The sequence below is a fragment of the Artibeus jamaicensis genome, unplaced genomic scaffold (genome assembly GCF_021234435.1).
Source record: "Artibeus jamaicensis isolate MK-2021 breed Jamaican fruit bat unplaced genomic scaffold, CSHL_Jam_final contig_466, whole genome shotgun sequence".
Classification (NCBI taxonomy): Eukaryota; Metazoa; Chordata; class Mammalia; order Chiroptera; family Phyllostomidae; genus Artibeus; species Artibeus jamaicensis.
Genome location: NW_026521844.1, coordinates 6965201 through 6978332, shown reverse-complemented (window position 1 = coordinate 6978332; position 13132 = coordinate 6965201). Strand labels below are relative to the sequence as shown.

At 37.3% G+C, this 13132-nt stretch overlaps 1 protein-coding gene across 5 annotated transcripts in view; it reads right to left on the bottom strand.

Moving 5' to 3' along the window:
- Window positions 1-13132, bottom strand: part of ROBO1 (roundabout guidance receptor 1) — a 407976-nt gene that overhangs the window by 26745 nt on the left and 368099 nt on the right. For 3 of the 5 annotated variants that reach the window (XM_053667254.1, XM_053667255.1, XM_053667256.1), the window contains 4 exons: window positions 11055-11390; window positions 9108-9212; window positions 6128-6272; window positions 2640-2888 (listed from right to left, as the gene is read on the bottom strand). In XM_053667254.1, coding sequence (XP_053523229.1) covers window positions 2640-2888; window positions 6128-6272; window positions 9108-9212; window positions 11055-11390 — 835 coding nt within the window. The remainder of the gene's footprint in view (window positions 1-2639; window positions 2889-6127; window positions 6273-9107; window positions 9213-11054; window positions 11391-13132) is intronic. The other 2 variants (XM_053667258.1, XM_053667259.1) reach the window with 1 other exon arrangement.

Genomic DNA, 13132 nt, shown 5'->3' with positions numbered 1-13132 from the left:
GCAAGACACATGTTCTTAGCGAGGACACTAAGCCAGTGGAGTGTTTTGGTAGTGGCCGTGTGAGGTGAGAGTGGCCTGTCCCTCCTGCCAGCTCCAGGGCAGCCCTCCGTGGGCCGGGAAGTGGCATTGCTGACGTGCATGTTGGTGAGTTTGGGACAAATTTAGGGAATTTCCAACAGACTAATTAGAAAAGAGGGTGTGTGGTGAAATCTGAAAGGAGGAAGTAAAGGGGGAAGGATCATGTAAAGCTTTGAATACTGGGCTAAACAGTCAGGCTGGACTCTGAATGCAGAGTGACAGTGACCAGATTTGTGTGCAAAAGAAGATAATGTGGAGCATGGACAGAAAAAGGCAAAAGGGAAGAAATGTGAAGATCAGTTGCAAAGGTTTCTCTTGAAATAGACAGAGACCGAGGCTCTGCCCTAGCCCTGGGCCAAAGTTAACAAAGGAACAAAGTCAAGACATATTTTGGAGTAAAAGGGACTGGAGAACAATTTAATGTGAGGAATGACAAGAAGACAATGGAAAAAATAAACAGGATAATTAAGCTGGTTTAAAAATGAGAAGGGTATTTTTTGTGTGATTTTGCCTATTCCTTTGACTTTTATTTTTAGTATGTCGGTCAGATAATAATGACTGATAATTCTACATATGACAGCCACAAAGGAGGAAAAAGAACACATTTGAAACATCAAGTGCAAAGACAAAGAATTTAGTTTTCAACATGTGCAATCTGAGACGTCCAAGTGAAAATACCATGGTGTTCAATAATATTGTGATAGGTCTGTGCATTGATGAATGATTACTAAATGTAGTGGGGTGATCACACTGTAAGGTACAGGAATGTCGAATCACTATATTGTACACGTGAAACTAATATAGCCAATATGATATTGTGTACCAACTATACTTCAATTAAAAAGATTTTTAAAAACCAGAGTAGTGCTCCATAAGAAGGGCTGGACTGGCTGAATGAATCTGAAAGCCATCAGAATGTATTAGTTGAACCAAGTGATATGAAAGCATTAAAAGTGAAGACAGTAGGGGATTTCTATTTGTTGAATATTTACCCTGTTTCAGACATTTTATATATATTTCATTTATTTTCACAACTTATAAAATTGCCATTACTGCAGAAAACTTAAGTTTGATAAAGATGGAGAAGCCTTTAAATTGATCATTAGGAGGCTACTTTGAGTAGCCTGATGGAAGCAAAACAGCGGCCAGAATTCAATGCACTGAAGTGTGAATGGGAACTGGGAAGACAGCAGTGATTAAACAGAGTATAGAAGGAAAGAATAACCAGAAGGGGTTCACAGGGAAGGGAAAGGACGGCATGAAGGGGCTGGAAAGTCAAGATAGATAAAGGAAAACCAACTTTTTATTGTTTCTGAGCATGGGTGGAAAGAATGACATAAGGAACAGAAAGAAAGAGGCTTGCTAAGAAGATATTGGGTACAGACTGTAATGCAGAAGGGGTTGGTTAGGAAATAGGTCATTGGAGAGAAGGAAAGAGAATGCTGTGGTATTTCAGAGCTAATAATAGCGCCTCTTAGCTTCTCATTTGCTTTGAATAGGTGAGGTCCAGGTGGTCTTTGACCTTAACAAAGAAAGGAGATACCTCGTTTGTTCTCAATTTTCATGAAGTTCCATGGGTTAATAATATTAAGTTTAAATGTATGACAATCCAGCTTCCCCTTTTGTCACACAGGAGAAGATTTAACTACTTTAATTTTACAAACTATACGATTTGAATTTGGTAATAACCTCCGACTGATAGAATAGTTCATAAACATTGCAAGTTTTATTTTAATCAACAAAATTCAAGGAGCATAAGCCAGAATTTGTTATTCATTCAAGAACACTGAAATGAGATCTTCTGAGAGAAATAATATACTCAGTTTCAGATGATATTAGGAATACAGGAATACATGTATAACACAATGTGTCAAGGGCAATAAAATAGTACAAACAACATCATCAACAATAAGAGAATTCAGATAATGCAGTAATAACTTTTATGTGGTAGAAATGACAAGTGAAGAATTTGTATATAACAGATATGTATTGGTTGGCAATTTAAACATACAGGTTAAACACAGTCTAATACACACAAATCATTTGCTAACTTAGACAAAAGGACTCCAACCTAGCACTGCAATCAAAATAAAGGTACATGAAGTCAACACAAAATGAATATACCAAACTCATTCTTCTGCAACATTAGGGAACAAATCATTCTGTGGGCTTAATTTAAAAAGACAAGAGAAAATCTATTTTCCATAGGCCAAATGCATAAGGGAAACTAAAATACAAAAACACCAGCCATCGATAAAATGTTACAAGATTAGTGAACCATATATTTATTACATAATCTCCATGTGTTTATAAATGCAATTATCATAAGTGGGGGAATATTAACGCGCATTATTTTATGGTTGCAAGTTCACTGGGATCAATTAACTTAATGTTCTGGTCAACAAGGTTACTTGATATGTTAATTACCCGGGCTTACTGAGTGATGATACTGGAAAAAGGCTCGTGTGATATGGAAATTACTTCATGTAATAGCATTCTGTAAAGGCTACTTAGGAGTGAAAATTACCTGATCCTAGCAAAACAAGCTGGTGACCACATACCTCCTCTCGGGCGGGTGCTGCATGGGGCCCATCTCCTCCGGGCAATCTTGCAACATGGGCTGCAGCTCCTCCTGCGGGGAGGGGGTCAGGGTGGCCGTGGACTGGTGGCTGTAGGACACGGCAGCTGGAGAAGAAGCTGCTCCTCGTACAGGGGGCGTGGGGCCACGTTCATCCTCCTCCTCTTCCAGTTCATTTTGTTGTAAATACATCCTCGCTGGCGGCACCGGACAGGGCATTTCCTGGTCGTAGCTAAAACAGAGTGTAGGGATACTTGGGATTGACTTCAGATGATCCAAGTAAACTATGTTCATAGTTAGCGGAGTATCAACCTTGAACTCTTTCTTAAATCTGAAGGCTTTGAGCCACATTAAAGACTTATCATTAAAAAAAAGTTTACCATCACAAAGGCTTGCTATATATATATTATACATTGTATGTTATATACATATAAGATTTTTTCTTTGAATGATTACAATGTACATTGGCCTTTTATAGGCTATGAGAAGCCATGAAATAAAAAAAAATCTATTTAATGTAGTTTAACTTAGTACTTCTAAAATATGTTTGATATATTCTCTCCCTCATATTCAATGTGATCTCTTAAGGACAAGTCGAAGATGGTCCTCCACATGACCCAAAAGTGATACACTAGACTCTAAAAGAAACTGCTCTTCATCAGAGGGAAATATATTAGACACCAATTTATTTAATCCAGTACAACTTACTTTTACTCTAAAATTATAACATACAACTAACTCTTTAGTGAGGACTAAACAAAATAGTAAGACTGTATTTAGGACGATGAATGAAAAACATAATAAATAAGATGTTAACTAAAAAAATGTCCATTACTCCTCTTACAGACTTATGTAGAAGCTCTAGATCAGGGGTGTCAAACTCATTTTCACTGGGGGCCGCATCAGCCTCCCGGTTGCCTACAAAGGGCCGAGTGTAATTTTAGGACTGTATACATGTAACTACTCCCTAACTAGGGGCAAGGAGCCTGGTGCTGCCACTGGGTAGAAACTAGGTGCCAGGATGGATAAAATAAGGCGGAGGGCTGGGTTTGGCCCGTAGGCCTTGTGTTTGCCACTTGTGCTCAGGATGGATCTAGAAAGCATTCACGCCTTTGTCTTTCCTCCTAGCCCAGTGCACGCATGGCTACTGATTGGAATGGCACCGATCTACTGCATTGTACACAATATGCTCTTGTTACTCCTTCTCTTGCTCATTTTTAACCACCTGCTTTTTATGTGAACTCAGGAAAGTTGATGATCATATAACACAATTTCCTTGTATCTTCTTTTACGTCACTAATCCCCCACTATCATCTTTCCTGTGTCAACAAATAACATAGCAATTTGTTCATTTATCCAAACTAGAAATCTTACAGTTGTCTTTAAATTATTTCTCTCTCTTCTACTTCAAACTGTTTTCTGGTTCATCTCTAGTCTACCTCCAAAAATTCTTAGGAATCTACTCCTTTTTTTAAAATCTGTGGTGTGTGCTACTACAATAGCTTTTTAATCTCTTTGCCTGCAGTCACTCACTCTTTCTTCACTCTCATATTGCTTCCAAACTTACTTTGTTATAATATACATCACTCCCAGGTCATTCATTTGCTCTGAAGTAATAAATGACTCTCATTGCACAGAAAATACAATCTAAGTGCAAACAAGACACAAGTATTTGCATACCTGGCTTAAGTCTGCCTCCCCAGCTTCCTCTCACTCCCCACCATGTGTTTCATGTTAGTTCTCTAGCAGCCCACATCTCTGTGTGGTCCCAATGTCCATAAAACCCCTTCACTTGATTGAGAAACTTCTCATTTGTCAAAGCCAAGAACAAAAGCCAGTCACCCAGGAAAGCCTTCTTCCCTGTTAAGGCTCAGTCTTTCCCTTTGGAGCACAGTTGTGTCTATTGCTTTTTTTTAAAAAAAAATTATATCCGCTTATTTCATTTCAGTCCTTGTGGGGTGTTTATTTTCTTCTTTCTTTTGGGGGGTGAACTAAAATTCTAATTCATGTTATCATCATGATCTATGAAATGAACTTTTTAAAGACAGTCAAACCTCATTATTTGCAGATGCCATATTTGCAAATTCACCTACTTGCTAAAATGTTTTACCTGTAACCTCAAAGTCAATACTCATAGCACTTTCACAGTCACTGAGCAGACGCATGCACAGAAGTAAAAAACAGGAGCCAGGTGACGAGCACATTACTAGCAGAGCTCAAACAAGGTGACACTCTGCCTTCCTGCTTCTGCTATCACACCGTAAACAAGTGTCCTTTCCACGGTCTGTATACTGCCACATTGCTCTCTTTATCTGATTTGCACTGGTGACTTCCTTGTTTAAAACGGCCCCCAAGTGCAGAACTTTTGTACAGCCCAGTGTGCCTAGACAGAAAAAGGCTGTGATGTCCCTTAATGGAGAAAATATATTAGATAAGCTTTGTTTAGGAATGACTTACAGTGCCACCGGCTGTGAGTTCAATGTTAATGAATCAACCATACATAATAGGATGTCTTTAAACAAAACCACACATAAAACAAGAAATTGTTAGCTTTGGACTGGTCGACAAAAATGTGACCAGAGGCTTGCGGGAGTCAAACCCTGTAATTCCCCTAGGAACAATGGTTCCGTATTCGAGAATAAAGGGATTGGAAAATGAAAGCATGGAGGCTCTGCTTCCTGGCGTGGTTAGAGCTGTAACACTGTTTTGTGTGTCTGTCTATGTCTGTGAATGTGTGTGTACTGAATGAAAGAAGAATGTATTTCTATGAGAGTTACTAAAAAGACTATAGTCAGGTAGATTTTGTTTCTGCTGTTGCTAACTCCTCGTATGCAGTGTGTTGGGAGACACCATGTCCAGTTCCACAGAACCGAGTGTGTGGACAAAGCATACCAACTCTCCACCTGTTGTCACATGGACTATTCACACTCGTTAAATCCCTTACAATTCGGTAAAGTTTGCATACCTACAGTTTGCAGCATAAAGAGATTCCAGAGAATCCCTTTTCAGGATACAAAGAATCCCTGAAAAAGAATCCCTTTTTCAGGATTCTGTAGCCGTGGGATACATTCATGAGATTATTTTATGAAAATTCAGAAACGTGCAGAAGTTTTGATATTTGAAAACCATAAAATTATATATATATTATTATAGTGTCATCTCATTGTATATTCATGTTCATATGTGTAAATTGTATGTATATAATGTAAATATATAAAATATATATGTGTGTTGGTATATATACTCATGATTCTTAGTTTCAGAAGAAGCTTTGAAGGCAAAAATTCTTTTTCTGGGCAATACAGAGGAGGATTTGTGAGCCCCGCTGAACTATCAGCCCTGTTTTCTTTGCAGACATATATTTGCGGATCCTAGGAATCAGTCTTGCCTTGGTGATCTCGTTTAACAGTTACTTAGTATGGGTTTAAGAAACCGTACTTTCCACTTACATTTGTTCTGACATCATCTTACCTTTCATCTACAGAAAGGCTGTACTCTTCACTGTTGCTGTGGGGAGGAGGGTGAGCCGGGGGCGGAGGAAGCAGGTCAGCCCAGTTCATGCCGCCCTGTTTAGGGACTTTGGGTGTTCGTGCCCCTTTCTTGTGCCCTTGACTCCCTTGGAAAGAATTAAAATTAGGGTCTTTTATTTCTGGCCTTTAAAATGTGTCTATTACCCATGGGTTAGTTATTTTCTGTAAATAGGATCTTATAATTCATACAAATAGAGAGAAAAACACACTTTTCTTCATTAATTTTAACCTGAATTTTGTACAACAGAAGATGTACAATTAACTGCAAAATAAATAGCAAAAAAGCAATAAAACCATAAATGAATTTTACAAGTTATGTCATTAATGGTGATCTTCTTACAGCCATTAATTGCACTATGGATTATCATCTAAAACAAATGAGCTGTGGACATATTTTCTGAAGTTCTTTTCCATTATTTAATTACTGGAACTTAAAAATACAATATGATACAGATCCGATCTATTAGAGTTCCACCGTTGCATTAAATCACTGAATATATATATAATTTGTACTTGTCCATTGAAATGTTTTAGGCACAATGAAATCACTAGTTTTTGTCACAATGGCAGGTGCAGAAGAAAATAATTGCTGGAAGAACTAATATAACTACCAATAAAAGAAGCATAAAGTGATGCTTAAAAAGGAATGAAAATGTATTTATCCACTGTTTCTATAAAATTATTGCTTACAGTAAAATGATGTTTCTCACACATGCTTAGAAATTGGAAATAGCCCAATTATTCAAGAGCCTCAGTGTTCGTACTATAGATTTGGAATATTCTTTAAATATAGGGAGCTGTACATTTTAGAGTATTCATTTTAAAATAACTTGGGTCAAAAGCTATTTTGAGATAAAATGGTCTTTATACTCCTCCTCCAACATGATACATTTTAGATTCTTATGAGTTACAGACAATAGTTCTATAATTATTTTTCTCATCTGATCCCTTAAATTCAGTGAATTGTCTTGGTCTGTTTCATTTTGTTCGACCTCTGACACAGCTCCAAGTAACATGGGTATGAACAGGTCATATGAGCCATATGTTTGTAAGTCACTTGAGAAGTTCCAGTCAGATGGCAGTGCTTATGAAGCCAGACGTTCCTGCACTGGTACGCTGCTGTGCCGAGTAAGGGCTGAGGGACAGACAGGCTGTCATTAGCAAATGATGACTGTCAGGCCTCGGCGTGGGTCTCCATTCTCCCTTCCTGTACTCAGGTGTCCTGTATGGGAATGGCTGAGCCCACACTGTGGAGGGGACTATACCTAGCGCCTTCCTCTTGATTTCCTGGCACGCACCTACTCTAACAACTCCATCCATCCTCAGATCTAACATCACAAATCTCTCCTACACGTCGTTTGCTTGCTTCCTTCTCTCCCCTAATTACTACCATACTGCTCATTTTTGTATCTGTTCATCAAATATTCACAGAATACATAATAATAAATAGCAGCAGGACATCAGGATCTAGTTATCAAAGCTGAGGGGTGGGGAACGTCATTTCAATATTTATAACCTAGAATTACATTTTTCCCATTACCAGTAAGTTATGGTTTTATTTTTTCAAGTACTTTAATTATTTATTTTTAGACAGAGGGGAAGGGAGGCAGAAAGAGGAGGAAAGAAACATCAGTGTGTGGTTGCCTCTCATGCGCCCCCAGTGGGGACTTGGCCCACAACCCAGGCATGTGCCCTGATTGGGAATCGAACTCTCTGTTTGCAGGTTGGCACTTAATACACTGAGTCACACCAGCCTAGGCTAAGTTATGATTTTCTAAGTGACTAAGAATTCAAAAATAAAATGGCATGAGATACCAGTATTAACATATTTTCTATGGCTCTCACAAGACCATATCTTTGAAAAAATTTTTAATTCAGGATTTATGTGGAAAAAAGTCATTTGATAAGATTTTAATTGTTAAAAAAATCAAACAGTATATGGTAGAATGTGAATAGATCTGAAAAATAAAGAGCTATTCCTAAGTTTCTTTAATTCAAACATGAAAGAACACAAGGCAGAAAAGACAAAATCACCATGCCTTAGAGAAAAACGAGAAAATGTAAATGCTATATTTATTACAAAAGAGGGGTAGAGACCCTTGGCCAAAAGCACCAAGCAACAGTTTTAGTCCAGATGCTCAGAAGTGATAGTTCTACCCTGTCCTGGGGAAACATAACAGAGTCAAGATCAATTGGTTTTGTTCCCACTGTGGTGTGACTTGCCACACGTTAGTTCTAATAATGAACTGCCTTTAATTAGAAAAACAGGCCTTAAGTACCAGCAAGCTCCCATCTGCAGCCCCTACCAGGAAAACAGCTGGCAAACAGCTGTGACAGCACGAAGACCACAGGGAAGAGGCTTCAATGAGGTTTCTGAGGTACTTTCAGACAAGTTGGAGGTTGCTTTACGATGCTTTAGACAAAGCACTGAGGGAGTAGGGAGGCTATAAACTGAGGCCGGTTCCTATTGTGCCTAGATCTTACCTAGGCCTCACAACACTGTACCTGATGCTTTTGATTCTTGCTCCTGTAGAAATTTTCTGTGCTTGTGTAGTCTTGTTTCAAGTGGTAAACTTTAGCAGATTAACTACACGTGGAATAGTTTTTTAGTTATACTTTGGCCGGGGGTGGGGGGGATGGTGAAGAAGTTTTAGCAGGTCTTTAAAGACTACATGTTCCTGGCTGTACTACAGCTCCTCAACAAGGAGGAATATGAGATCCTCAATCTTTGTTACCAAACAGAACATAAAACGGTTTAGTGAGTGAACATTCCTCCAAATGCAGAGACAAGACTCGTGCCTGGATGATTAAAATGCTATAAAGTGACAGACACGTCATATTCACACATCAGTTCATTAGCATTCAATTCATAACCTTGGAATGCACCACCTTTTGCAAGGAGATGCTGACTCCTTACTTACCAGATGTACTACTGCCCCGGTCGGAACTGTAGGACCCTCCTGTATTCTGGTCGTATGACTGGTTGTATGGGATAGTTGGAGGAATTGTGTCATTTGCTCGGTAATCTAGACATTTTGGATAAAAAAATTAAACATTTATTTTCTCTTTGGTGTTCCAATCATTTACCAACAATTAACCTTTACATCATCATGTTGATCACTTGCTAAGATGTACCTAAGTATTCCAGAGGAAAAGTCAAGAAAAAATAAAGACATTCAAACATGTCTCCTCTAAAATTTATAAAATACAAATTCTTTGCATCTTCTTCTTTACATGAATTAGACTAACGTAGATGTGAACAGATCCTATGAGAGACTATTTCTTCTCTTTAAATTACTTATAAATCAGCTATGACAGAAATCAGAGTTGCTTAACTTCTTATCTTTTAGTAACAAAATATCGTAACAAAATCATTTTAACAATAAGAAATCAGAAAAATACCATATATTTGAATCATAAATAAGTTAAAAAAAACTAAAACTTGTTGGCAAGATTATATCTAATAAAAACATATCCATGATAAGAAAACAAAGTATTTCCATCTGCCACAGAGGCAGAAGGCAAAATCCAAATGATAAATTTGCCACTGGAATGTAATGAGTAATAATCTGCCAGTCTAGTTCCATGCCAGGCCTTTATTATATTTTGACCTACCAAGGCTGTTTACGAGCACTATAAACAATAAATGAAAGCTCTGAAATATCTGTGCAGAGGACTGCCAGACCTTTCCCAAGTTCACAGTGAAGCCACATACCCTGTAGGAATAACATAAGGACATTCTGAATTTCCACCGTGAACACTATGATTACAGAACAGCCCTATTCATCTTTGTCAGATTTTGTCATGAACTTGTCCAAGAGTCTTAATAAATATTTATTGAATTGGATTATGCCAATCAAGTGTTTTCTTACACTGGGAAAAAAGCAAGATGAATGGATTATTAAATTAAAACATACAACACTAACTTAATCAAACAAAATAGCGGGCTTAAGCTATCTTTTGTAATCTTAACTGTAATCTGTTTGATTCTTTTTGAAAAAAGAGGTCCCAACTCAAGCCTAACTAAAATAAATCTATGTCTCTAATTATCTACAATAATATTTATCTTTTACCTGGACACTTGTAGAAAATTACTCAAATCTATTCGATTTAGAGCAATCTCTTTTTTCTTTATGGTATATCTTTGCAAATCATGTTATTAAAGCACTAGCCTGAAGGGCTACAAAGAAATCAAATCCCAGTCTCTTCAAACTCACACACATTACAATGGAGAAACATTCCCCTCTGGCCATAAAAATACCATTCTGCTGCGACAAGTGAACACTAAACTCAATTTATTTCAGGTTCTATCCTGACAGACTTCAATCAGGTCAACCAAAGAAACTCAGGTTCTAAAATCATACAGTGCAGCGAGTCTTAGCAGCCACATGAGGCGGGAGAGATACGACAAATTGAACCACTTCTCTGGTTCAATGTAATTATTTTTCTTCAGCTTGATATAAAAAATGCCATTCATTTATATGACCATATAGAAGCAATTATCTTCCATTCTTGAGTGGAAAAATGGGATAGTCTATTTATTTAAATTGTGAGGTATTGTGACAGTTGTACATCTGCCTTATGAATAAAAGATTGTCTGTCCTAAGCAATCCCTCACCTACGATTAAATTTAAATTAATCTCAAAACCATTTGGAAATAGTTATATTTATTTTCAAATCAATTTCCAAGGTTATTGTTGTGCTAATTAACTCTTTGACACTGGAAACTTTGAGCCCAAAGAAATAAGAAAACCTCGGTAACAAAAGGCAGGCTTCACTTACTAGTGCCGGACAAGTTTTGGCACACAGGGCGGGAGAGTTACGGGGACGGTACAGAAAAGGATGGGGAGGAAGACAAAGCTCTTCACCTTTGTTCAGTTTGTTTTGCTCCATGATGTTGTACTGAATGGGTGCCACTTCTTGTTTCTGCTGTCCTGGCGGCTTCCAGTGCTTCTCGCTGGAGTCCCCGCTGCCGTTGTTCATGTTGTTGCTGAGGTTTGACTGGATGAGCTGGGTGGTGGCGTACGGAGTGGGCTGCCCTGATGGATTGACAAAACGCCCATCCTTCAGATTTGGGCTATTGAAGGTTTTCATCTCATTGATTTTGTTACTAAGGTCCACATCACCATAAACAGTTGACTCAGGGAGCATCAGATTGGTTTGTTTGTTATCCAGTTGGTTGTTATAATTTGCTATACAATCAGCTATGTGTAATGGAGAGGAAAAGGAAAAAGTCATTCTCCATGGTTATTTGTTTTAAATTTCTTTGTAAGTAGCTTTGTGAGTCACAGTAAAATTGTTATGTAAAGAACAAATAGGCTCAAATAAGATCAATGAAGAGGGCCAAGTATTTACATGTACTTTCTAAAGAAAACAATTAAAAACAAAGGATATAAGAAAGGACACCCAGAATTTATACAGACACTAATTTGAACTTTTACTGGTGCTAGGTAACAAATAATTTGCCCAACTTTAAGATAATGTTTAACAACCCCATTAATAGAAATTGCACCAAAATAAAATATATGAGTATCTTTATGTGCCAAGTTTGAATTTTCTAGTCTGGAGTTATTGAACTATTTGAAGCCACTGGTTAGCGACTGAAGCAACAGAACAAATCATATAAGTTCAGAATCCAAGCAAAGAAAATAATTTAAAAAACCCACCTCTACCCTCCTATCAAAGAATATGAGATTTAAATATTTTATAAAGTGCATCTACTCAAAAGATATGAGGACAGAGGAATGACAATAGATAGTGCTTGGGAAATTTCTATTAGCTCTTCTCTTGGTCACAACAGTAGTCATCATAAGGGAAAGGTATTCCTCATTTTTTCACGGTTTTATAAAAACACCCCAAGAATGACAATATTGATGGTAAAATGAATCATAAGTAACCAGGGTAATTTAATTAAATAATGCCTGAATGCCTGAATCTGTTATGTCCACTAACTCAATTTCCTACTCATTTTCCCTTCATTGAAATATTTGAGAGTGGAATAACTGGTATATATAAATATTTAAATCCTTCAGTTAAATATATTAAAAGAGCAGGAAAAGTAAAATCATAATTTAAATTGGAAACATTTTGACATAAAACATTGGTGAAGTTACAATGGTAAAAAATACCATTATGTTATTCATGTAGTAGTTCACAGTGGCAGCAGCATTAATAGGACTCCTTGAAGGTTGGTTTTCAACTGCATAGCTTAAAAATATGTTGACACGGTTGCTATTATAGATGTTAACATGAATATAATCTTAAGGAAATTTGCAACTTCTCTATAATACTGAATTCAAATACTTACTATTTCAATAATACATGACCAGGGAGCAGCAATATTTGATTCATCTGGGCTTTAGTAATTCTAATTTCTAATTTCTAGGTATTAAGTTTTGTGTAATAGTGGTTAAGACACATTATTAAAGGTCATATAGATTTGGCAATCTCATTTTTCTCCTGCAGTCTTTCTTTCTAATTGAGTGCTGTTCAATAGAACTTTCTGAGATGACGGACATGTTCTATTCTGCATTGTTCACTGCAGTAGCCACTAGCCGCATGAGGCTACTGCACACTTGACCGTAGCTAGTACGAATGAAGAACTGAATTTCAAATTATACTTCATTTAATTTAAATTCAAACAGCCGCCTATAGCCAGAGGCTACCGTATTGAACACAAAGCTCTACATATACATTTAAATGAGTATTGTCATTTTTTTCCCTCTCCAATAAAGCTCTGCATAGTCTTCTCTTTATTTATAATTATATGAGCATCTCTCTGCGTGGACAACTAGAATGTGGATGAATCTCTGGAGAACATAGGCGTGGTCATATGGACATGTTATATTCACATCCATATCCAGTGGGACTTCTTTCAAGGTTAGAATTACTGATTACACTATGATTATTCTTGACAGTATACATAACATCTTAGATGCCATCTTTT